Source organism: Marmota monax, unplaced genomic scaffold (assembly GCF_021218885.2).
Source record: "Marmota monax isolate L192 unplaced genomic scaffold, Marmota_monax_Labrador192_F-V1.1 WCK01_AAM20220418_F8-fsc00098, whole genome shotgun sequence".
In the NCBI taxonomy this organism is placed as follows: domain Eukaryota; kingdom Metazoa; phylum Chordata; class Mammalia; order Rodentia; family Sciuridae; genus Marmota; species Marmota monax.
In genome coordinates, this window is record NW_026694639.1 from 3,727,262 (window position 1) to 3,750,446 (window position 23,185).

The 23,185-nt window shown below is 36.1% G+C and overlaps 1 protein-coding gene across 1 annotated transcript in view; it reads right to left on the minus strand.

Moving 5' to 3' along the window:
- The window catches only part of Malrd1 (MAM and LDL receptor class A domain containing 1), a 670,952-nt gene that overhangs the window by 218,180 nt on the left and 429,587 nt on the right, over positions 1-23,185 (minus strand). The window contains exon 29 of the mRNA XM_046423053.1: positions 14,876-15,059. Within this exon, the coding sequence (XP_046279009.1) occupies positions 14,876-15,059 (184 nt within the window). The remainder of the gene's footprint in view (positions 1-14,875; positions 15,060-23,185) is intronic.

A 23,185-nucleotide genomic window follows, 5' to 3' on the forward strand; every position in this document is an offset into this window, starting at 1 on the left:
GGCACAGAATTTTTCAGATCATCCAAACACTTATGGTTTACCCCTTGTTAAGGGTCTCCAGCTAAGAGGATGTGTTCCCGTGGCCTCTTCCCAACATTTCCCAGTTCATTGAACAGCTGCATCCAGTGCACAAAGGAAGTTGAATCAAACTTCATTTCAAAGTGTTTAGGATATTAAATACACACTGAGATAACTTTCAATCAGTGACTTCACTCAAATATATACCCAGGCTTCAAATAACTCACATGAAGAATAATCTAGAAATAAACTAAAAAAGAGTAAAAACTCAATTATTGAGTGATAAAACTATTCATTTCTTTGTATTTTCATGTATTTTCCTTTTAAAAATGGTTCAACTAACACATTTATTTTTGGTGTGGATTAAAAGAACCTTTTAAAACTTTGGACCAGGCTTATATGGAAGCAATTAAGGAAATGAGAGCATCCTCCAGCCAAGTGGATTCCTGTGAGTCCTTGATAATCAGGATAATCACCTAATTCCACATTTCTATTTCCATCAGAGGGGGGACAATTAAGAGAATTCTAATTAACCATTAAGAAATAAACAACTAAAATGAAGCCAAGGTATTCCCCCAGTGCAAAGCACAATAGATTTAAAAAGAAATATGTAGATTATGCAAGGAGGAAAGTAAAATGTACCAGTATTTTGTAAAGGGGAAAAAATTTAAAAAGACCAAAAAAAAAATCCTTAAAGATTGAGGGCACGTTTTTAGATAAGAACTGGGGGAAGAAGGAACAGCCAAAATGATAAAGCATAATTAAAATAAGAAAAAATATAAGTGCTGAGGAGGTACTTTTGTGGGCTGAACTGTCTCTTTTCTCCCCCCATGTGTGGGACTTCCATGTATTGAAGTCCCAACCCCAGTATGTCAAATGGAACCATTTTGGAACCTGAGGACTTTAAAGAGGTGGTAAAAGCCAACCCAATTTTTGCACAAAGGGTGCACAAGATCTATAGTGGATGCTCAAAACCACAAATAGTACCAAACCTTGTATATACTATTTTTCCTATACATGTGTCCTTTTGATAAGGTTTAATGTATAAATTAGTCACAAAAAGATATTGACAATGGTAACTGATAAAAGAACAATTAAAACAATATGCTTTAATAAAAGTTTTGCAAATGTGGCCTCTCAAAATATCTTATTATACTACCGATCTTAGCAACTTCAGCATATTTTTTTTTTTCCTTTATTAAGTGGAGAACTTGAACTTTTATCTTTTCACCTAGAAGAACCATTTTGTAGCTTCTCTTGGGTTTATTCAGAATGCCAGCATCACTACTCTTGCACTTTTGGGACACTATTAAGTAAACCAAGGGTCAGTTGACCAACAGTGCTGATAATGTGGTTGGCTGCTGGTAACAGAAACTGCAGAAAAGGAACCCCCCAATAAGGGGTCTACTGAGATTATATGAGTGGGCTCTAGTCCGAGGGACTGTAGGTGGAGACAGGGATTTTAAAGGAGGATTAAAATGAAACTGAGGTACTTAGGACGGGCCCTAATGCAATGACTGGTGTCCTTGAAAGATGAGAGGAAGTGTCACACATGCACAGAGGAAAGAACATGTGAACACATGGCAAGAAGTTTAAGCAAAAAAGAAAAAAAAGAAAGAATGAAAAAGAAAAACTTTGACTAAAATAAATTGTGTAAAAATATTTTCACTAAGAATTATAGAAATAATGTGAAAAGACTATGAAAACCAAGAAAAACCTAATCACAATGTGCCTTATTAAAAGGGTTAATAGTTCATGAAGAAAGAGCTCTTCCAAATCAATGCAAGAGAGCAAAGAGATCAGGTGAGATGGCTGGCATAAATGGAGGGGCAGTTCTTCAGAGAAGAAAATAAATGCCCATTAAGAAGCATATATTTTTTTTTAAGTTTAAGTTCAGTATTAATCATACATGTAAACAAAAACAATATACTATTTCATTTACTAGGATAGGGAAAAATTCCTTGTTAAAAGTTAACTAAAAATATCACTGATGGGGATTTTAAAATTTTGATAAGCTATTTTAACCTAAATTGAAAAGGAAAGGAATTTTGATGGCAATAATGGGGTTATAAGAAAGGTTTAAGAGTCTGAATTATAAATATAAGGAAATGCCCCCAAATGCTTACAAGTAGTAAGCAACCTCAAAAGAGAGATATGGGAAGACATCACAGAATACTGGGGTAAGTATGAATCTGCTTTCTTATCTGTGCATTTAAATTGGTGATATAATTGTTGTTCCACATGTGTATGTTCCCCACCTGCAGATTCAATCAATCTCAGTTAGAAAAAAAAATTAAGTCTGTACTGAACATGTACAGAATTTATTTTCTTGTCATTATTCCCTAAACACTACTATGTAAATAACAACTATTTACATAGCATTTTCATTATGTTAGGTAATATAAGTCATCTCGAGATCATTTAAAGCATAAAGGAGGATTTGTGGTGGTTATATGCACATACTATGCCATTTTATATAAGAAACCTGAGCATCCATGAATTTTTGTATCCATGGAGGGTCCTGGAACTAATCTCCAGTGGATAACAAGAGATGACTGTATACATTCAAGTATTATAATTTTTTGTATTCTTAGACTCACAAATTACCTTCCAGGAATTTGAAGTAAGCTATTGGCTCTGAATGCAAGTATTTCCTTCCTCTTCCCTAGTGATAAAACTTAGCTCTGAATACACACATTTCCTATAATTCCTTATGTTTTCATCATGTAACTAAGTTTTTGCTCATTAATTTTAAGTATAATTGATGTGCAGCAGCTTCAAGGAAGCATTTTTAAAGGCAGCTGGTGTGTGCTCCTTGCTACTTTCCACACCTTATTTTTTTTCCTGCCAGCTGGAAGAGAGCCATAATGACTAGAGCTAATGCAGCCATCCTGAATTATCACTCCCACAATATTTCATGCACTCATCTCCCTTTCCCTATCCCCAATGTACTACTCTAGTTCAGTTCATTGTTTTAATGAGACATTGGAATAGCCATTTATTAGAAAAATCAACTTATCTTTGTAATATCCTTCAATCCTTTTATAGGAGGCACTGTATTAATATTTTCAGAATACATGATCTAAGATGGTGAGGCCAACAGATACAGATATGACTCCCACTGAAAAGACTATTATATTCTCAGATTCCCAAGAGGAAGTGGACATTACACCATGAAGGCCTAGGGTTGGTTGGGAGGCAAGAGATGGGACAATTGTGGATGAGAGCCTTTATTGTGCTTGTGGGAGGTGCAGATTTCTGACAGGTTAGACTAAATAATTTCAGTAAACTCTGTGGCACAGTGATGCTCCTATTCTCTGGTTCTGGGCCTGGGGTGATTATGGCAGGTAGAGAAGTAAGAGAGCTTCATAAAAGAGGTGGTTGGGGGTGCAGGCTCTGGATTGGTCAGTTTGCATTTGAAAAAATACACTCGAGAGCAAGTGGCTTACAATCTCTAGGAAGCATCAGAAGACAGAATACAAAAGGCATGGTTAATATAAACTGTATACCCAGCTCCCCTTCCTCAACCTGGCTACCAAGGTTGGGCTCCAGTAGGCATGTTTGTATAATGTATGCTTGCTCTCTGTTATGATTTGGATGTGAGGTGTCCCCCAGAATATCATGTGTGAGACAATGCAAGTAGGTTGCGAGGAGAAATAATTGGATTATAAAAGCCTTAACTCAATCAGTGAATTAAGCCCATGATTTGATTAACTGAATGGTAACTAAAGGCAGGCAGGGTGTGGCTGGAGGAGGTGGGGCATTGGGGACATGCTTTGGGGGTATGTATTTTATATCTGGCTAGTGGAGTCTCTGTCTGCAGTTACAGACTTTTTTCAGATCATCATGTGAGCATCTTTAATCTGCTATCCTCTTCCGCCATGATGTTCAGCCTCCTCCCCGAGGAATGGAGCCGGCCTTTTATGGACTGAGACCTCTGAAATCCTGAGTCCCTAAATAAACTTTTTCTCACCTAAAATTGTTCTTGTCAGGTCTTTTAGTCACAGCACCAAAAAAGCTGATTAAAACACTGACTATGGTTAACTAGTCTGAGGATGCATTTGACCTAAGATAAGACATCCAAGAATGTAGAACTACAATGAAAGGGTCCTGGCACGTGGACACTGTTCGGTCATGTTTTCTGCATACACAGGGTAAAGCTGAGAAAGCTGGTTACACAGAGAGGGGAATGCAATAGGTGAGAGGAAAGAAACCCAGGGTCAAAAGAGACAAGATGCACAGAAAGACCACTGTTTAAATTCCCTCTCACTTTTCAGTCTCTTTTAACATCATCCTGAGAATGATCTGCATTCTTGACCTTGGGGTTTCATAAAATTTCTTATATCCTTAAATAAGCTCCCTTTATCTTTGATGTTATTGGTGATTATAGCAGACCTCACTGACATAGTGATTTCCCAGAAACTATTATGACAAAGTATAAAGATCCCCCAAACCAAAAATTAAACCAGTGGAAAGAACTCCAAACAACATATTTTCTTTTTCTGAGCTCCTTTCTGACTTTCCAATCAACAATCTCAAACTCTTAATTTCCCAACTCCTCTGAGGCAGCTTTTCAGACAATTTGAACCATTTGGCTCAAATCCATTGAGATCCATTCTATATTAAACATCCTCATTCCCTCCTTAAAGGCCATCCTGTATGTAGTTGTTCTAGTATGACCTTGGCCCCAATTCTATCGTCAACATACATTTGTTTCTTTCTATTGTCTTGGTTGATATTTATCCAAGGCACATTCCTGTAAAACAATGAAGTTCACATGCATGCAACTGAGCAATGGAGAAATTGGATCTGTATAACACAGAAGTTGTGTTGATTCCTACAGGATTTTTTCCACATTGGAACCAAGGCACAGCCCATGAAAACAGGGCAGTACACTCACAGCTGAGCTCACAGTGAGTCACAGGGGAATCTAGGCAGGCTTAGCTCATGAGTCACTCACTCTTGTTTGCTTTGTTTCTCCATATGCTGCCTTGGGGCAGTATTTATTGATTGCATGCTTCTCCCTACTGGTTGGATACTTTTCCTTGTCTCCAAAATTCTACAACCTCAACTTTTTTATATCACTCTTCCATCACAATCCCTTACCTCCCACCCATCTTACTTTTCTTCAAGGTAAAGTTGCACATTTATAAATTTCCTCTGTTTATCAGGATTTGGGAAACTTTAAATAGTGTTAGGATTTTAATCATGCTCATATTAGTGCTGTTTGACTATTTATGTATGATCATAGCAGATTGTCCAACCCAATGCCCTCTTCATATTCTTCAAAATATGAAGTTTTCAGAAGCACACATATTATGTTATCGGAAATATTCTCTATAAATGTCTGTGTGTTCCATCAAATAGAATAGACAAGAAAATTAGTTTCTAGCCCTAACTTAATATTTGGGCACATATAAATAGATTTTATTATAACCTATTTTTGTTTGGTTCAACTAGATATAACTAAATATAACTTTGAATTTCACATCTACTTCTTTCAAGTAGCATACCTGAAGCTTATATTTCTTATACATTATTATATATTCATTCCAACATTTCAGGACTGAAGAGCACATCTTTTAATTGTATCAGGGAAAATAAGAAAATGATGCATACATGAGTATAAATTAGAGTCATTGATAAACATTAATATTTACTTAGAATAGAAAATAATGTGTAAAATATACATTGATAAAAATTAAAACACTATATTGTCACAAATACTTTGTGCAATGATCTTACTGATCCCAGTAATAAGTGTGGAGAAGTTCATTATGATTGAAACAAATTCTAATTAGAAATTACATGAATTGAGGATAATGTGAGCATTCAGGTTTATAGTTGTCTTCACTTGAATTTAGAGATATTTCAGGGGCTGTTTAAGACTTACTAAAATGTCTGTTCAAGTAATTACTTTTTCTTAACATTTTGAATGCACCAAGTCTCATCATTGTGCTTGGATCATAATAAAGCATAAACACATTAATTAGAATATTTCATTTACGATTATGATTAAAATGACATCTTCAAATTGTAGACCTTTTAACATTAAAATGCTAATTTTCACAATTATTGAAAGATAAAGAGTATCTGATATTTTCTAGGTATATAACAAATGGTTTTCTTGAATTTGATATTAAAGTAATTAGATCCATCCATGGCTTTGATTTTTTAATTTAAAATAGCTGATGAAAGATATAATAAACTCAATCACATACTCCTTTTGTTTAAGAAATGGCACTGGGCCAGGAATAAGAACTATTCCCTGATTGAACAAGAAGTAAATACAGTGGCTGAAGGCATGGGGAAGAGCAATGAGCTCGGTTGACCACAGCAATGAGGCCTCTCTCTTGAAACCTGCCTCAAATCAAGGCCAGCAGGAAAGGGAAGTGAGGGCTTGGCCTGTCATTGACAGGAAGTACAGGGTCAATGCCATATGGACTATCTCCGTCTCTTAGTGTGGAATTTTGTTCCTGATTAACCTTATTCACCCTGAGTACTTTCCTCACAAGGCTGGGACCAAGAATGCCAGATGCCCTTTCTTATCATTTAGAATCTAAAGGCAAGTATACTCCCTCCTATATCTTTAGGTTGAATAAACCTACAAAGGATTAATAGCTTGGTTTTCATTTCCTTTCTGTCTTTATGTAAGCAAATACAAACCTTAGGGTGTAGCCTTAAGTACAATAATGTACTTGCCTCCAAGGTTACAACCTCATGTCAAATATAACTCTCTCTATGTAGAATTACTCTATAATAGCTCTATCTCTAAGTGATGTCCTTCTACATCAGAGATTGTATTGTGTAGTAGTTAGGATCGACTATATTATATCACACATAAAAAGTAATCCATAAATCTTAAAAAAAAGTGTGTGTGTGTGTGTGTGTGTGTGTGTGTGACTCAGCTATACATTATCCAAAACGAGTTGGCATAGGGAGACTCTTCTATACACACTGAGGAGGACTAGTCAAATGCAGATGTACCATCTGGAACAAGAGGCTTCTTGTAATACACAAGGGGAGACCTGGAGAGATTTGTTTTTGTATCTGCAATAAAACAATTCTATAGCCATGGGGAATACACACCAGATTTTTAATGCTTCAAACTGGAAGTGATATATGTTGTTTCTCACAGCATACTGGCCAGGACTCATTCACATGAACTCATTTAAGTGAAGAAAAGATATGAGGAAAAATATGCATAATTTGACAACAGGAAATATCTCTACCACATATGGCAGCAAGCTAAAAGCAATGCAGTATTTGTTAATAAATCAATGACAATGATATTACCTATTACCATTTGTCATTTTGGATAAAAAATCACAATTTTCTTTTTCTTTTTTTGTTTTTTTTTTTTTTGTTTTAGTACTAGGGGTGGAACCCAAGGGCACTTAACTACTGAGCCACATCCCAGGCCCTTTTTTGTATTTTATTTAGAGACAGGGTCTCACTGAGTTGCTTAGGCCCTCACTATGTTGCTGGGGGTGGCTCTGAACTTGCAATCCTCCTGCCTCAGCCTCCCAAACTGCTGGGATCACAGGCTGCATGCAGCATTGCACCTGGCAAGAATCACAATTTTTGAATCAATAAAAAATCAGTTACTTTCATGGACAAAAAAACCAAAATTACTAATGTTTTCATCAACATATAACATCTATTGGTTAGTGACCATAACCATGAAGAGTCACTATTCAAAGCACACGGCATATATTGACTTGTTAAATCCTTATAAAATATATATGAGCTTACATATGAGCATGCTCTTGATATTAATATGTACATTTAACAAGAAAATACAATCAGGATATGTTAATTTGAACAGAATCTTTTAAAATATGACTTTGCTACTTTTTTTAATCCATAAAAGATTTACAAAAATGTAGTTACTTTGAATAAAACTAATTTTTTTTTCACTTGAGAAGCATTGGGCATTTCAAATAGCCAACAAGTAAAGCTTAATTCAAAGCACCAGGTTTAATTTAAAGATAGGAATTGGCTCTGACATAAAGAGTAAATTTTTAAAATTTTATCAATTCAGGCAGAAAATTTTTGCTCTAGGTACAAAAGCTACAGTGCTGTGTACTAGGAAACCTCGAATAAAAATAGCCCTATGTTATCAGGTACAGAAAGAAACTGTTATGACTTGGATCTGGTTCAAGTTTTATAACACTTATAGATAAGAGGTTTATTTTCCTTCCCCTCCTTCCTCTTAAAAGTTTTCCTGAATCCAAAACAAGTTTAGAACAATAACAATTGCTTGAATATTAAAAAATTTTAAAATGAGATTTACGATGTTGTAAAATAACACTAATGACATACCTGTTATCACCTATTTACATTCAATGGCCTTTGAAAAATAATTGACAAACTAGGTATTACAGCATAGTTATCTACTGGATGTCCTTCAACACTTTGGCAAAGTATGTCCTGTTTCCCCAAGGATACAAAAAGGAGGGCTTCTTTCCCAGGTCTTTTAGCTGGGGCGCAACTGCTGCACAAGCAGATGAGACTTTATCCATCTTGGACAGCTTCCCTGAGCAATGTGGGACCAGCTTACCACCAATTTTAGGCTGCTTCTTTGGTTCCTTACTGCCTTATGTAAGGAATACATTTGTCTCACGTAACTTGTCATGGGTGTTAGTGTTCTATCACACTGGACTCAGACAAGTTGGTAACTACTGTATATTGATTCTACTTTGCAGATACATTGGTGCTAAGTGGCTGATTTTAGCACGTATTTATCAAGATTTTGGTAGTATCCTATGACACCATAGCTAAATATGGCTAGGTGTTTGTGCCACAAAGAATCAGCATGGAAACCAACAGAGCTGGTATTATTTAGTGTGACTTCTGGACACCTCACTTTTCCAGAGTTGTTGGGATTAAATTAAATTCAATGGGAATAATGAGGATCATGATGATGCAAATCATATCTAACATTTATTAGGTAGTAACCATGAAAAGTTACGGCTCAAAGCACCTGGCATATATTAATTTTAAATCCTCGTGATCACCTTATAAGGTAAATTTTGTTTTTATTCCCATAAATAAAATGAGGCACAGATTGGATGGGACTTGTTCAATCTCACACAGCGAGAAATGCCTTAGTACAGAGCAGGCATTTCTGATGACAAGGTTCTTCACAACGAGTACCAAGGCTAGCTGACCCCTTGATCGCTTCGGCAATATATTTCCATCTCCTTGCTGGTCCCTAGATCTGGGTTGTTCTTCCCTGAGATATTTGCATAGTTGCTTTCTCATTTTATGTAGGACTTTGCTCAAATGTGTAACTTTTGAAGAGACTGTTTCTGACCACTCTTATCAAGGTAGTAATTCTCTGTCACTTTCTTCCTATATCATTCAGGACATCTGTCACCATTACATGGTGTAATATTACAAATTACTTTATCATCTGCATCTGCCACCAGAATGTAACTTCCTCAGTAAAAGAACTCTTTCTGTCCTGAATTTTCACATTTAATACCAAGAGTTAAATATATATATATATATATATATATATATATATATATATATATATACTCTCTCTTTATCTATCTGTCCACCCATCCATTTACCTATCCTTCCATCCATCTATCTTTCCTTCTACCCATCTATCTGCTAATTAATCATTTTTCTGCCCTTACAATATAAAGTGCTACACATTATTTAACCATTCACTATTAAAATATGTCACTTTTAGTTACTTCACTAGGGTAAGACATTTATTATTTTTTTCTACTTTTTGTTTCTTTTTCTCACACTTACTTCAAAAGAAAATCCTGAGCAATCTGAATGCAGCATTTGGAACACTCATAGTTTGAGCATAAATATAGCTTTTCATCTTAACTAAGAAGGTAAGTTTTAAATTCAAGCTCTACAGGGTTCTGTTTGTACATTTATTTATTCTTGAACTTTATATGGGGCAATCACTGTTTTGTGATCTCCCAGGTTCAATTTGAATCCAGAGTGATTCTGCACTGAAATCATTACCATCATGCCACTATTTTTCACTCCAGATCAATTACTGTTTAAAGGACACTTAGGAGCCATACACAGAGTTTTTTAAGAGGAAAAAATGAAAGATGTGAAATTGACTATAATAAAAAAATGATGTCTTTTCAAAGTATGTGTGAAAACAATGCATTAGACATCTAAAATTATAATTATGCTGGATTCTTTTATTTCATTCTCAAGGTATTTCTTTTCATGTTTAGGATTATTTGCGGGGGGATATGATGTGGTTTGCTACTTATGAATTTAAAGAGAAAGACAGAATAGCTGCTGTCTACTTATCAGATTTTATTGAATTCTGGTCACATTTCCTATTCCCTAAATTATTTATTCCTATTTCATGAACTGAAAGTTGGTCATTATTCAATTGAATTTTTCTTTGTTCAGTAGAAGAGTCAATATCTTAGATAATTATTGAATCCTACCTTGAGTTCCTAGGTTTACCAGTATCTTGGAGGGAGTTTACAGAGGAGTCTTGGAAATAGAAAACCCAAGGATCACAGAGCCAAACAGAATCAGATCCTGAATGATAGTATAAAAAAGCTAATAAGGATATTAGCTTGTTCAAAAAGGAAGAGATGCTTTTTAGTGTGTTCTTGGACCACAGAAAATGTCTATGTTTTTGCTTTAGTTATTCTTTTAGAAAGTAAAAAACCAAAAATTGATAGTAAGCTTAAGATAGTACCATCATGTATTTAGAACGTTAAAAAATAAAAAATAAAAAGGAATATATATAGCTTTATTCTGACCATTTACTAAATATTCTTTAATAAACTGAGTAGTAAGTTTATGAATAGAAAGTAAAGTATATCTATTAAAATGAAAAAACAGGGCTGGGATTGTGGCTCAGCGGTAGAGCGCTTGTAGCACGTGTGAGGCCTTGGGTTCGATCCTCAGCACCACATAAAAATAAATAAGTAAAATAAAGATATTGTTCCAACTACAACTAAAAAATAAGTATTAAAAAATCTGAAAAAAAAACACATTTTATTTGCAGGAAAAATAGATAACCATTAAATATATATCATGCATATGTACATGTACATATATATGTATACATGTATGTGTGGCATGTACACATTATATCATGTATATTGTATATCATACTTATTTCCTTACTTCCACTCCAAATTTTAATCTTGATGATTCGGGAATTTAAAATACATACATACAGACCTCAGATTTAAGTCAGATTATCATGGAGCAATCACAGATTATTAAGAGAGTTCACGGGTCTAGACAGTTCCTGCCCCATAGACCCGAGGATCTATTCATTCTCCCAGTGGATAAAACCCTCCTCAGTGCTGCTACCCTCCAAACCACCTGGCTGTGTTTTCCAATGATTATCTGTTAGCTCCCTCCCCATGCTATGGCCTTTTTCCTTTAGACACAAGTAGCACCCAGGTCTTGCTGCTGTTTGCAGGTTGTTCCCATTGATTTTTATCTTGGGCTTTAGAGGGGAGTATTCTTAAATAATTTTATGTGTAAGGTTTTTCCATGGCTGGTTGACTTTGTTAACCAGGTGCTCTGTTTTGATGTGAAGACTTGGGAGACACTGAAAGCCATTCTGTCACTTTCATACCATCTTTCAGAATTTACTCTCATTTCTTTTTATTATTTTAAAGAGGTCCACTGATTTACCATTTATAATTAAGATGTCATTAAGTTCACCTATATAAAGCCATATAAAGTTTAACATTTAATGACTTTAGTGTATTTATGAAGTTGTGGAACGATCACGGCAAACAATATTATAATATTTTCATCTTCTTATAAAATAAACCTTATAAATCATTCTCTCAGCCACACATAATTTCTAATCTACTTTCTATTTATACATTTACATAATCTAGACATTTCATATATGAGGTGTCATAAATCGCATTTTTTCCCTGTGTTTTAGATGGAATATGACAGAAATAAACATTATTTTTTTAAGTTCTATATCTCAACTGGAGAATGGCAACAATTTCACAATAAATTTTATGATGACCTATTTATATATGATTTCAAATTAGTTTCCTAATAAAAGGCAATAAAGCAAGTTTTGAGTATGTGATACTCTGAGTATGTGATACAGTAACTTTGCAATGTACCAAGAGTACATTGAATAAAAGCTTCTTTCTTTCTTTCTAAAATCTTAGAAAAAAACTTTTGAAGAATTTTTCCTCTTCAAGTTGCCAAAATCATTTACAAGAACTTCACATGTAGTAACATATTTAATGTTCACAGAAACCTATGATGGGACTACCTGTTTATCATCTTAATTTTACTGATATGGAAACTGAGGCAAAGTGAAATGATGAAATTTCCCCAAGCTAAGTGGCTGAGCCAGATTCCACACCCTGGTATTTTGTTTCAAAGACTCCTTGTTCTTAACTATATGCTAAGTGCCTCCCTGACTTATAGGTGTTCTGTCAAATACCATTCTCTTCTCAACCGGCAACAGTGGAAAACAACTAAGGGTAACATAGTCAAAGCTTCTTCCCATTGATCATCAGACATATGAGTGTCATATATCTTAAAACTAGGGGATTTCCAATATCATTGGTTTGAGTTCCATTCATAGTTTCCAAAGTTTCTCATAATACTTACAAATAATTAGTTCTATCTTAAGTAAGAAATACTTTGAAAATACTCCTTATTATATCATACTAAGCTACTGAAAACCAAGGACTCTATTGGTGTATTCAATATTGATTGATCATATTCAACTGCAAGTGACAACATAATTTCTCTTTATTGAAAACATAGAAAGCATGTTAGACTTAAATATAGTTTACCAATAAGTATAAGACATTAAAATGTCACCCAAATAAGATAAGTATCGGATTAAGTGGAATAAAATTACTTATCGTTACGTAAATTATCAAACGACTTTAAAACAGGGAAGGGAAAAAACAGGGCAAATTTTTACATGAGCCAGGAAAAGCTGGAATAATAACTCTCAGTTCCCTTCTGTCCTGAATCAACCCATCTAGGAAGCATTCTCCTTCCCTTGAGAGGAAGGAATTCTTGTTAAATAAAAGCTTCTTTCTTTCTTTCTAAAGTCTTGGAAAAAAAAAACTTTTGAATAATTTTTCTTCTTCAAGTTGCCAAAATCATTTATAGATTGAGTTACAAATTATAATAGAAAAATCAACATATTACTAGGAAATTGACTAGGAAAGAATTTAAGAAGCACATTCTCAGGTCTAACATTCCCTTTTCATGATTATATGTGCGGAACCACATTTCCTTTGACACTCTACCCCAAACAGCTTCCACCTTAGATTTTGACTCCTGCATAGCAACAGATACTGAGCTATATGTTCCCTGGATCCTCAGGGGCACATGAGTTATGATCTTATGTAACATATACAAGGTAGCTGAGTAGCATCCACCTTTTCTGGAAAGCAGGGTTGGGGGTAAAATTTTAAAGGATTTATTTCTTGTGAAGCAGAAACCTTTGAAGCAGCACTGCTCATAAAAAGAACAGATGCTATAACATCACCAAAAACCAAAGTTGCATTTTTGAACTGCCTGAGTGAAAAGATATTTTAATACGAGAGCAACAATAAAATTAAACAGTATTCAGGTTTAGCTCTTCAGTCCCAGAGACTCACCGCCAAGTGAATCAGTATAGCAAACCACAGAAGGCACATCCTTCATCGGCAGAATGTATCACAGGACTATTTTGGAAATCAAATGGAATAATTCCCCCTAAAGAACTCTGCAAACTATGGAATTGTACAAATGTATTTATAATTATTTTTGACATTTTCTGGATAGTTTTATAAATAAAATCTCAGTGTAGTTATATTTCACATTTAGAAGTACGATAAAGGATAGCAAATTTTTTTCAAGTTATTGTTTGTTCACATGCTGGAGTAGCATTTTTAAATCTCCTGAGCATAGTTTTCAACACAAGTTTTGCCTGAATTTATTTCTCAGCTTCTAATCTTTTTTACTGGTTCATTTTTCACTAATTTAAGCTTAATGAAATGGATGTAATTTTTTTTTCTTTTTTTGGTCCCAGGGATTGAACTCAGTTATGCCTAACCACTGAGCCACAATCCCAGCCCATTTTATTTTTTATTTTGAGACAGGCTTTTACTAAGTTACTTAGGGCCTCACTGAGCTGCTGAGGCTGCTTTGAATTTGCAATCCTCCTGCCTCAGCTTCCTGAGCCACTGATATTATAGGTGTACATTACCATGCCCTGCTGGTTGTAAATCTTAAACTTATATTTTACAGTGTGTTGAAAAAAAATTTAAAGAATACATCCACGTGTTAGGGGATAGTGTGGAAAGAAGAGGGAGTCCTTTCTGTAACTGATGAATGGAAAGGTATTGCTATCATCTGCATATTTATTTTCTCCCTAAATTTATATTTTGAACTCTTAACCTACAAGATGATATTATTAGGAAGTAAGGCCTTTTTCAGGGAGTTTAGGTCATGGGAACTGAGCCTTCACTAATGGAATCAGTATCTTTATAAAATAGGCCCAGCGAAGCTTATTTGCCCTTCCAGAATGTGAGGACACAATAAGAGAGTTGTGTAAGCAAGAAATAAGCCCTCACACAACATGGGATCTTCCAGCTCCCCACCCCCCAACCAGTCTGGGACTTTCCAGCCTCAAGAACTGTGAGAAATAATTTTAATAATTTTCGGTTGCTGATAAGCCACCCAGCTTATGTTATTTTGTTACAGCCTGTCAAATGGACTAATACAGAGGTTAGCTCTTAACTGTGTTGCAACATGTGTTCTACCTGTGAAACAATTTGTATGTGTATTCAAAGTACACAACAGAGCCTTTTATAACTGTGCTTCCAAATAGAAATGCTCTCCAGAAACTTACCAGTTGTGCAATTTGTAAATTCGATATCATCAATTGCAGCTCCTCCTCCCAGGTCCCTTGTCCTGATACCTTGAAAGATAACTTCAAAGTTTCTCCGCTTTCCTAGCAGAATGACAGCTTTTTGCCACTGATTACTAGGGTTCTGCCTGCTTTCTTGCCATACTTCTGAGAGTCCTTTATCTGTCTGAAGTTAAAGAGGGAAATAATTAAAAACAACAATGACAGCATTAATAATAATTACCCAGTTATTTAGCACAAAACCAACTGACCAATGAAAACTCGAAAAACATTGGAACATTGATAAAATGTCTTTAACAGAGTTTATCATTTAAGATTAGTTCCCCCCAAAACAGTATTTGGTGCTAGGTCACTTTGATTTTAGGATAAATATATAAGGCCCTTGTCTGAAACTTGTAATCGAAATATTGGAATAGAGGGGAGCATTTAATAGAATAGCATCCAGAAAATCAAATGAGCTATTCCAACAGATTAATACTGTACCACTATGAAATATATAATTTACAGGTACTTTGAATAATATAAACCAAAAAGAAAAATAAATGTCTATTAAAGAGGGGATTCGAAAAGTTATAAATTCATGTTTTCATGCTTTGAAAAAATTAATATTAAAAATATGAGTAATGTCTTGTTCTGTTGCAGGAGAAATAGATATTATATCATATGATTCTTTCTCTGGGTGATAGAAAGTGTAACTATGTATCGATTAACTTAAAATTTACTTTGAAAAACAATTATAAATTTATAGATAGATCCTTCAGCATTTTTCTGAAAACAATGACGAATCTCTATACTCAGAGTCAAGTGACTTCTACATGGAAGGGGATGGGAAATTCACACTTAATTAATGAAATGTCATATTTTTCTGACAACTAAAGAGAAGTTCTTTTTAAGGTTAGTCTTTGATTCACAGTGATGTTTTAGTGATTTGGAATCAAAGAGATTATTAGTTAAATTAAAGATTAAAGTAGAGGGGTCTGTCTGACACTTACCAATATTAGAGGCATGAATATTGATGAAAGCCTTTCTTAATTCATAAACTTTATCAACTTTCCCTATGCATCTGCCGCCACAGTTACATCAGGTATACCAAGCCCCCAAAGATTTTCAATAAATAACATCAAAAAGAGGGTTCATGTTTCCTTTTAACCAATAAAATATGAATCATTTGTCAAATCTTACAACTGGGCTTCTAGTAAAACAAAAAAGAAAGAAAAGAACAGACTTAAATATTCACTGTGATTTTATGTGATAGAAAAGAAAATGAGGGTAAATGATTTTGGAAAACATTCATGAGTATAAAATAGAATTTTATTATATTTGCTATTGTTTTAATTTGGATATAACATCAACTCTTATGCCTATAACTACCAGGTATTCATCCAAATGAACAAAGGAGATTTATTTATTTATTTATCCATTTATTTAGCAAATATTTAATGCTTATATGTTGCTAGTTGCAGATTTATATACTTTGGGTAAAAAAAAGAGAATATAGGGAGCCTATCCTATAGGAGAATTAATCTAATATAGAATTCATAAAAAATAAATCACTATGAAATTGTTCTCTCTCTCTCTCTCTCTCTCACACACACACACACACACACACATACACACACATACACAAACACACATCCTTAATGAAGAAAAAAATTTTGAAAACTGATCATATAGTCAACTTGCAAATTTTTTTTCCATTTACAGGGCTCCTTTACTTACTTACTTGATATGTGGATTTCAACTCATTTTAAACCAAGAAAGACAAAAATTTCTCCCTTTTAACCCACTCATGTGAACTTTATTTCTTTAGTGCTGCCAGAGATTGAACCCAGGGCCTCCTGCATGCTAGGCAAGTACTCTACCAATAAGCTACATCCCTAGCCCTTATGTACATTTTAAATTGAAGACTTCAAGAAAATAAACACATAAAAAGTGATTAAACACACTAATAATAGTAAAAAAAATAGGCACAAATACCAAAATGGTTAAATTACAGAAACTGGAGAAGTGTTATGTATTCAATGTCATGTTTTCCCCAGCCTGGAATTGATTCCCCACACAGTGTGTATACTGGCCCTGAGCCTTCTGCATTGCACATTTGCTTTTGTAGTCAAAGTGTTGGCTGTCATACTTTACACCGTCGTTCCTTTTTGGTCATAGGAAGGAAAGCAACAAAAAGTACTAAAAAATATAAAGCCACTTCAAATATAAAGGCATATTAATAGACAGAACCACTTGGAACTTCAGTATCATGTTTAAAGTGAATATCTAAACTTTTCACAAAGAATTAGTCCATTTTCCTGAAACCATTTAAGCAATCCTTCCTTTCTCCACTTATATCTTTATCATAATACAGATGTAGAGTTTCTATGTCAGTCTCTGTTCTTGTCATCCAAGTATCATACCTACTCAGTTACTATATTATCTTTTTTTTGGAAAGATTTTAGTGGAGTTGCTTTTTCATGTTCCTCCTGGACATTACATATAATTATATAAAAATCTAAGAAGGCTTTGAAAAGTAGAGAGAAGAAGGTAGACCTGAAGATGGTGAATTGTCAATGTTTTCTTTTTTCATCACGTACCCCAAGTAAATTATTAAAAACTAGCAACCTGGGAACTCCAACAATCACACAGACTTCTCTTTCTAGCCAAAGGACTAGGAAAGGGCAAGTCTAATAAGAAAGAAAATACTTGAACAATAACTGTTCTATCACAACCAGACATCAGTGGAAAACCAATCTGATTCTCACCCACACACCAAAGGCTGAGCAGAGAAGCCCGACTTCCATCCCTGTCAGGCTATACCAGGGTCCCCAAAACATCCCCCCAAGATATTCTCAAATAAAGGAAAACTAAGACATTCATCACAATATTGTGGTCTTATCGTTTTGAAGTGCTTGCCATTTCTTTCTGCAATGGAACTCTGCCAAAAACAAGTCACACTTTCTTTGCTAATATTTATAACCGTTTTCTTTTCAATTTTTTCGGTGACCAGGATTGAACCAAGGGTCACACCCATGGTAAACACATGTTCTGCCATTGAGCTATATCCTAGTCCCTACAGAAGTTTTAATATTTGAAGAATCATTATACTCTTCCTCAAATACTCCTTTAAATCTAATTTTCATGACATTCTAGAAATGCAGAAACTATAGAAATGGTAAAGAATTCAGGGGTGCCAGTGGTCTGGGAGAGATGGAAAGAGACTTCAATAGGAGAAGCACAGGGAAACATTTTATGAGAGGAAAAACTTCCCTATATATTACACAATAATAAATGTAAGCCATTGGGCATTTATCAAAACCCATGTCACGAGCAAAGATGGCCGCTGCGTACGGGGGTTGCTGAAGTGCTGAGCGTGGTGCTCAAAGCAGCGGCTTTAATAGAGATTTCGCACCGTCTGTTAAAGCTCCTTTCACCGTTAATCTGTAGTGGACCACTTTGCCAAGGAGCAGGAAGAACAAAGAAATCAAAAAAGAGACGCTTGGCTGCTCAGAGCCGCGGGCGCTTTGCTCCCATCTGCTTCCTCTTTCGCTTCGCTCCGGGCGGAGAAGCTGAATGTGTAATCAGCAGTGGATTGTAAGTACCCAAGGCAAAGAAAGCTCAGTGCGCCCCGCCTTTTTTTTTCTTTTTTTTTTTTTTTGAATATTTTTTATACAGGGAGAGTTTGTGGATTGGGATTGTTGGCGGGGCTGTGGTTTCTGTGCCGAAAATCCACTCCGCGGGAGCCGCCATTTGCTTTCTGCTTGCTGTCTTGATGGCTCTGTATACACTGCCCGGCAGCCGCACCTAGAGGTTGGAGCTGGGCTGCGTGCCGAGCCCTGTCCTCCGAAGGCTGGACTGCAGCCTCGAGCATCTCTGTGGCCTGTTCGCCGCTGCACCTTCGGGCAGAGCCTGCTCTGGGGTCGTTCTGCACCCCCCTGCCAGGGGACCCGTGCTCCGGAGGAGGGGGACGGAGAGCCGCGGCGGCAGCCGCTTGGGCCCCTGGGGCCTGGCACCGGGCTGAAGAGCTGCGGAGGCCAAGGCGGCTCTGCTACGGTCGCAGACAAGCGTGACGCTCGTCAGCGTGGCCCAGAGACAGAGGCGACGGTGGCAGGGTTTCATTTCTAGAAATCTGGACTGGAAACAGAAGCAGCAGTTCGTATAATCCCAAGAACTTGCTTATACCAGGAAGCTGTACGGGCAACATGAATATCACTGAGGAGATATAACATGGTGGCAGGCGCAGAGAGATCAAGTCTCTGACATCTTCAACTGCCCGGGCATAGGGAGCCGTAAACTGTCTAAATGCTGTTTGCTCAGGATCACTAGGCAATGCTGAGCTGACGTGGATCTGGGGTGTACAGGCTGGGCCCCTCAGAACACACACACAGAGCCCGAATCGGAGGCAATTAAGCTCCGGTTCGCCAGCTTCGTGTGACTCAGCACTAACGATCCCACTGAAATAATTGGCCGGCCCTTAGGAACTTACAGAGGTAAAAGCCAACCGAGACTTCATAGGCAGTGGCCACAGGACTGAAACGGGGATTGGGAGAGACAGTCAGGACCCACCCTTGCATTGGTCACCCGGCAAAGGGAACAAACGGTCACCATTTGCATGGGATATCACCATGGCAGAGAAATGGCGTCACGGGCGGAGGAGATAACTGTATTGAAACCAGCGCGACAGGTGTGTAATCCCCTAGTCATCTCTCTCCACACAGCAGGGAAAACTTAAGGGCCACTCCCAGCTCTCCTGTGAACGCAATAACCAGACCGAGGGAATCAGGAGTGGCGCGGGACTCGCGGCGCGGAACTCCCGGCTACCGCTCCCACCAGTGCTGACAACTGAGGTCTCTTGCACCAGCTACCGGGGGCGTGGCTACAGGAGGGCAAGCAAATTCGCTGGGGGATCTCAGCCCCAAGCTCTACAAACTTAGGGTCTGAGGGAGGCAAACAGGGAGAGTGAGCCCAGGTGTTCATGAAAACAGGGCTCCCAGGAGCAGCAGACCTGGCGTGTAGCCAGTATTGTGGTGAGCGCCACAGGTGAGCACGGCCTGGCTTGAGGAAACACAAGACAAGGCCCTAGACACTCAGGATTGGAGACCCGCCCAGTCTAGGAGAAAGAGCTGCTGCACAGTGAATGGTTCCCACCTATTGAGAGGAGAAGCTTGGCCCAGTGGGCACAGCTCCACCTACTGGAAGAGAAGTTAATAGAACTCTAGGACTGCATTTATTATTATTATTATTATCATTTTTTTTTCTTTTCTTTTTCTTTTTTCTTTTTTCTTTTTTTTCTTCTTTTTCTTTCATTTTCAATTTTTATTTGTTGTTGTTCTTTAATTTTTTTTCAATGTTTCTATTTTTTTAATTTTTTTTTATTTTATTATTATTATTTTTTTAAATTTTAATTTTCATTTTTTATTATCACTATTATTTTTGTTAAAATTTTTTTTTTCGTCTTTTCTTTCTTTATTATCTAATCTTTGTTATTCTTGTTTCTTTTGTCTTTTCATTTCTTTTCAATTTTCTTATTCCCCCTTCCTTGAATTCTACCTGCCTACTCTCATTCTCTTTAGTGACTTCTTCCCTTCCCTTCTAATATCTTTCCTCTCAAGCATCAAATAAATCTATAAGAGTAAACAGAAACTCAGCAGTCAAACAGAACAAGAAGTAACATGAGCAGCATAAAAAAGCAAGGAAGAAAAGGAGTACAAACAATGAAGGACAGCCTAAATATAAAGGAGGACCTAGAGTCAGCAGAAAAATGGTCATATAAAGAACTCAAGGAATACCTTAGACAGATGGAATGGAACCTTAAAGAAGATACGAGACAGCAAATCCAAACAGTGAAAGAACACTTTGAAAATGAATTACATAGACAGATAAAAGAAGAAGTTAAGCATCTTTATCAGGAGATTGAGATTATAAAAAAAAAACCAAACAATAATTCTAGAAATGAAGGAAACAATAAACCAAATTAAAAACTCAATTGAGAGTATCACTAACAGAGTGGAGCAAGTAGAAGCCAGAACATCAGATAATGAAGACAAAATATATCATCTTGAAAAGAGCCTAGCCAACTCAGAAAGGCTGGTTAAAAACCACGAGAAAAACATCCAAGAGATATGGGATAACATAAAGAAACCAAACCTACGAGTCATCGGGATAGAAGAAGGTACAGAGATTCAAACCAAGGGAATGAGTAACCTGCTGAAAGAAATAATTACAGAAAACTTTCCAGAAATAAAAAAGGAAACGGATATACAAATTGTAGATGCATACAGGACACCGAGCACACAAAATCACAGTAGACCAACGCCAAGACACATTGTTATGAAGATATCCAATATACAGAACAAAGAGAAAATACTAAAAGCTACAAGAGAAAGGAGGCAGATTACATTCAGGGGTAAACCAATAAGGTTAACAACGGATTTTTCATCACAGACGCTGAAAGCGAGAAGATCCTGGAACAACGTATTTCAAACACTGAAAGACAATGGATGCCAACCAAGAACTCTGTATCCAGCAAAATTAAGCTTCAGGTACGATAACGAAATAAAAATCTTTCATGATAAACAAAAGCTAAAAGAATTTGCAGCCAGAAAACCAGCATTGCAAAGCATCTTGAGCAAAACACTACACGAGGAAGAAATGAAAAACAATAACCAAAACCATCAGTGGGAAGTGCCTCTATAAAGACAGAGGGCGGGGGGAAAGCTAACCATGGAGAAACAAACTAAATTAAAAAAAAAAAAAAGAAGAAGATAAATAATCAAACATGGCTGGAAGTACAAACCATATATCAATAGTAACTCTAAACATTAATGGCTTAAACTCCCCAATAAAGCGACATAGGCTGGTAACATGGATTAAAAAAACAAATCCAACAATATGCTGCCTCCAGGAGACACATCTGATTGGAAAAGACATACACAGGCTGAAGGTGAAAGGTTGGGAAAAAATATACCATGCACACGGTCCTCGTAAGCAAGCAGGGGTGGCCATCCTCATATCGAATAAAATTGACTTCAAGACTAAATTAATCAAAAGGGATAAGGAAGGACATTATATACTGTTAAAAGGAACCATTCACCAACAAGACATAACAATTATCAATATTTATGCACCAAATAATGGTGCTGCGACGTTCATAAAACAAATTCTCCTCAAGTTCAAGAATCAAATAGACCACAACACAATAATTATGGGTGACTTCAACACACCTCTCTCACAATTGGACAGATCCTCCAAACAAAAGCTGAATAAAGAAACTATAGAACTCAATATCACAATCAACAACCTAGACTTAACTGACATATATAGAATATATCAACCATCATCAAGTGGATATACTTTTTTCTCAGCAGCACATGGATCCTTCTCAAAAATAGACCATATATTATGCCATAGGGCAACCCTCAGTAAATATACCGGGGTGGAGATAATACCATGCATTTTATCTGATCATAATGGAATGAAACTGGAAATCAATGATAAAAGACGGAAGGAAAAATCCTACATCACATGGAAAATGAACAATATGTTACTGAATGATCAATGGGTTACAGAAGACATAAAGGAAGAAATCAAAAAATTCTTAGAGATAAATGAAAATACAGACACAACATATCGGAATCTATGGGACACAATGAAAGCAGTTTTAAGAGGGAAATTCATCGCTTGGAGGTCATTCCTGAAAAAAAGGAAAAACCAACAAATAAATGAGCTCACACTTCATCTCAAAGCCCTAGAAAAGGAAGAGCAAAACAATAGCAAATGTAGCAGAAGGCAAGAAATAATTAAAATCAGAGCAGAAATCAACGAAATGGAAACAAAAGAAACTATTGAAAAAATTAACAAAACTAAAAGTTGGTTCTTTGAAAAAATAAATAAGATCAACAGACCCTTAGCCATGCTAACGAAGAGAAGAAGAGAGAGAACTCAAATCACTAACATACGGGATGAAAAAGGCAATATCACAACAGACACTACAGAAATACAGAAGACAATTAGAAATTATTTTGAAAACCTATATTCCAATAAAATAGAAGATAGTGAAGACATCGATAAATTCCTTAAGTCATATGATTTGCCCAGACTGAGTCAGGAGGATACTCACAACTTAAACAGACCAATAACAATAGATGAAATAGAAGAAGCAATCAAAAGACTTCCAACCAAGAAAAGCCCAGGACCGGATGGGTATACAGCGGAGTTTTACAAAACCTTTAAGGAAGAATTAATACCAATACTTTTCAAGTTATTTCAGGAAATAGAAAAAGAAGGAGCTCTGCCAAATTCATTCTA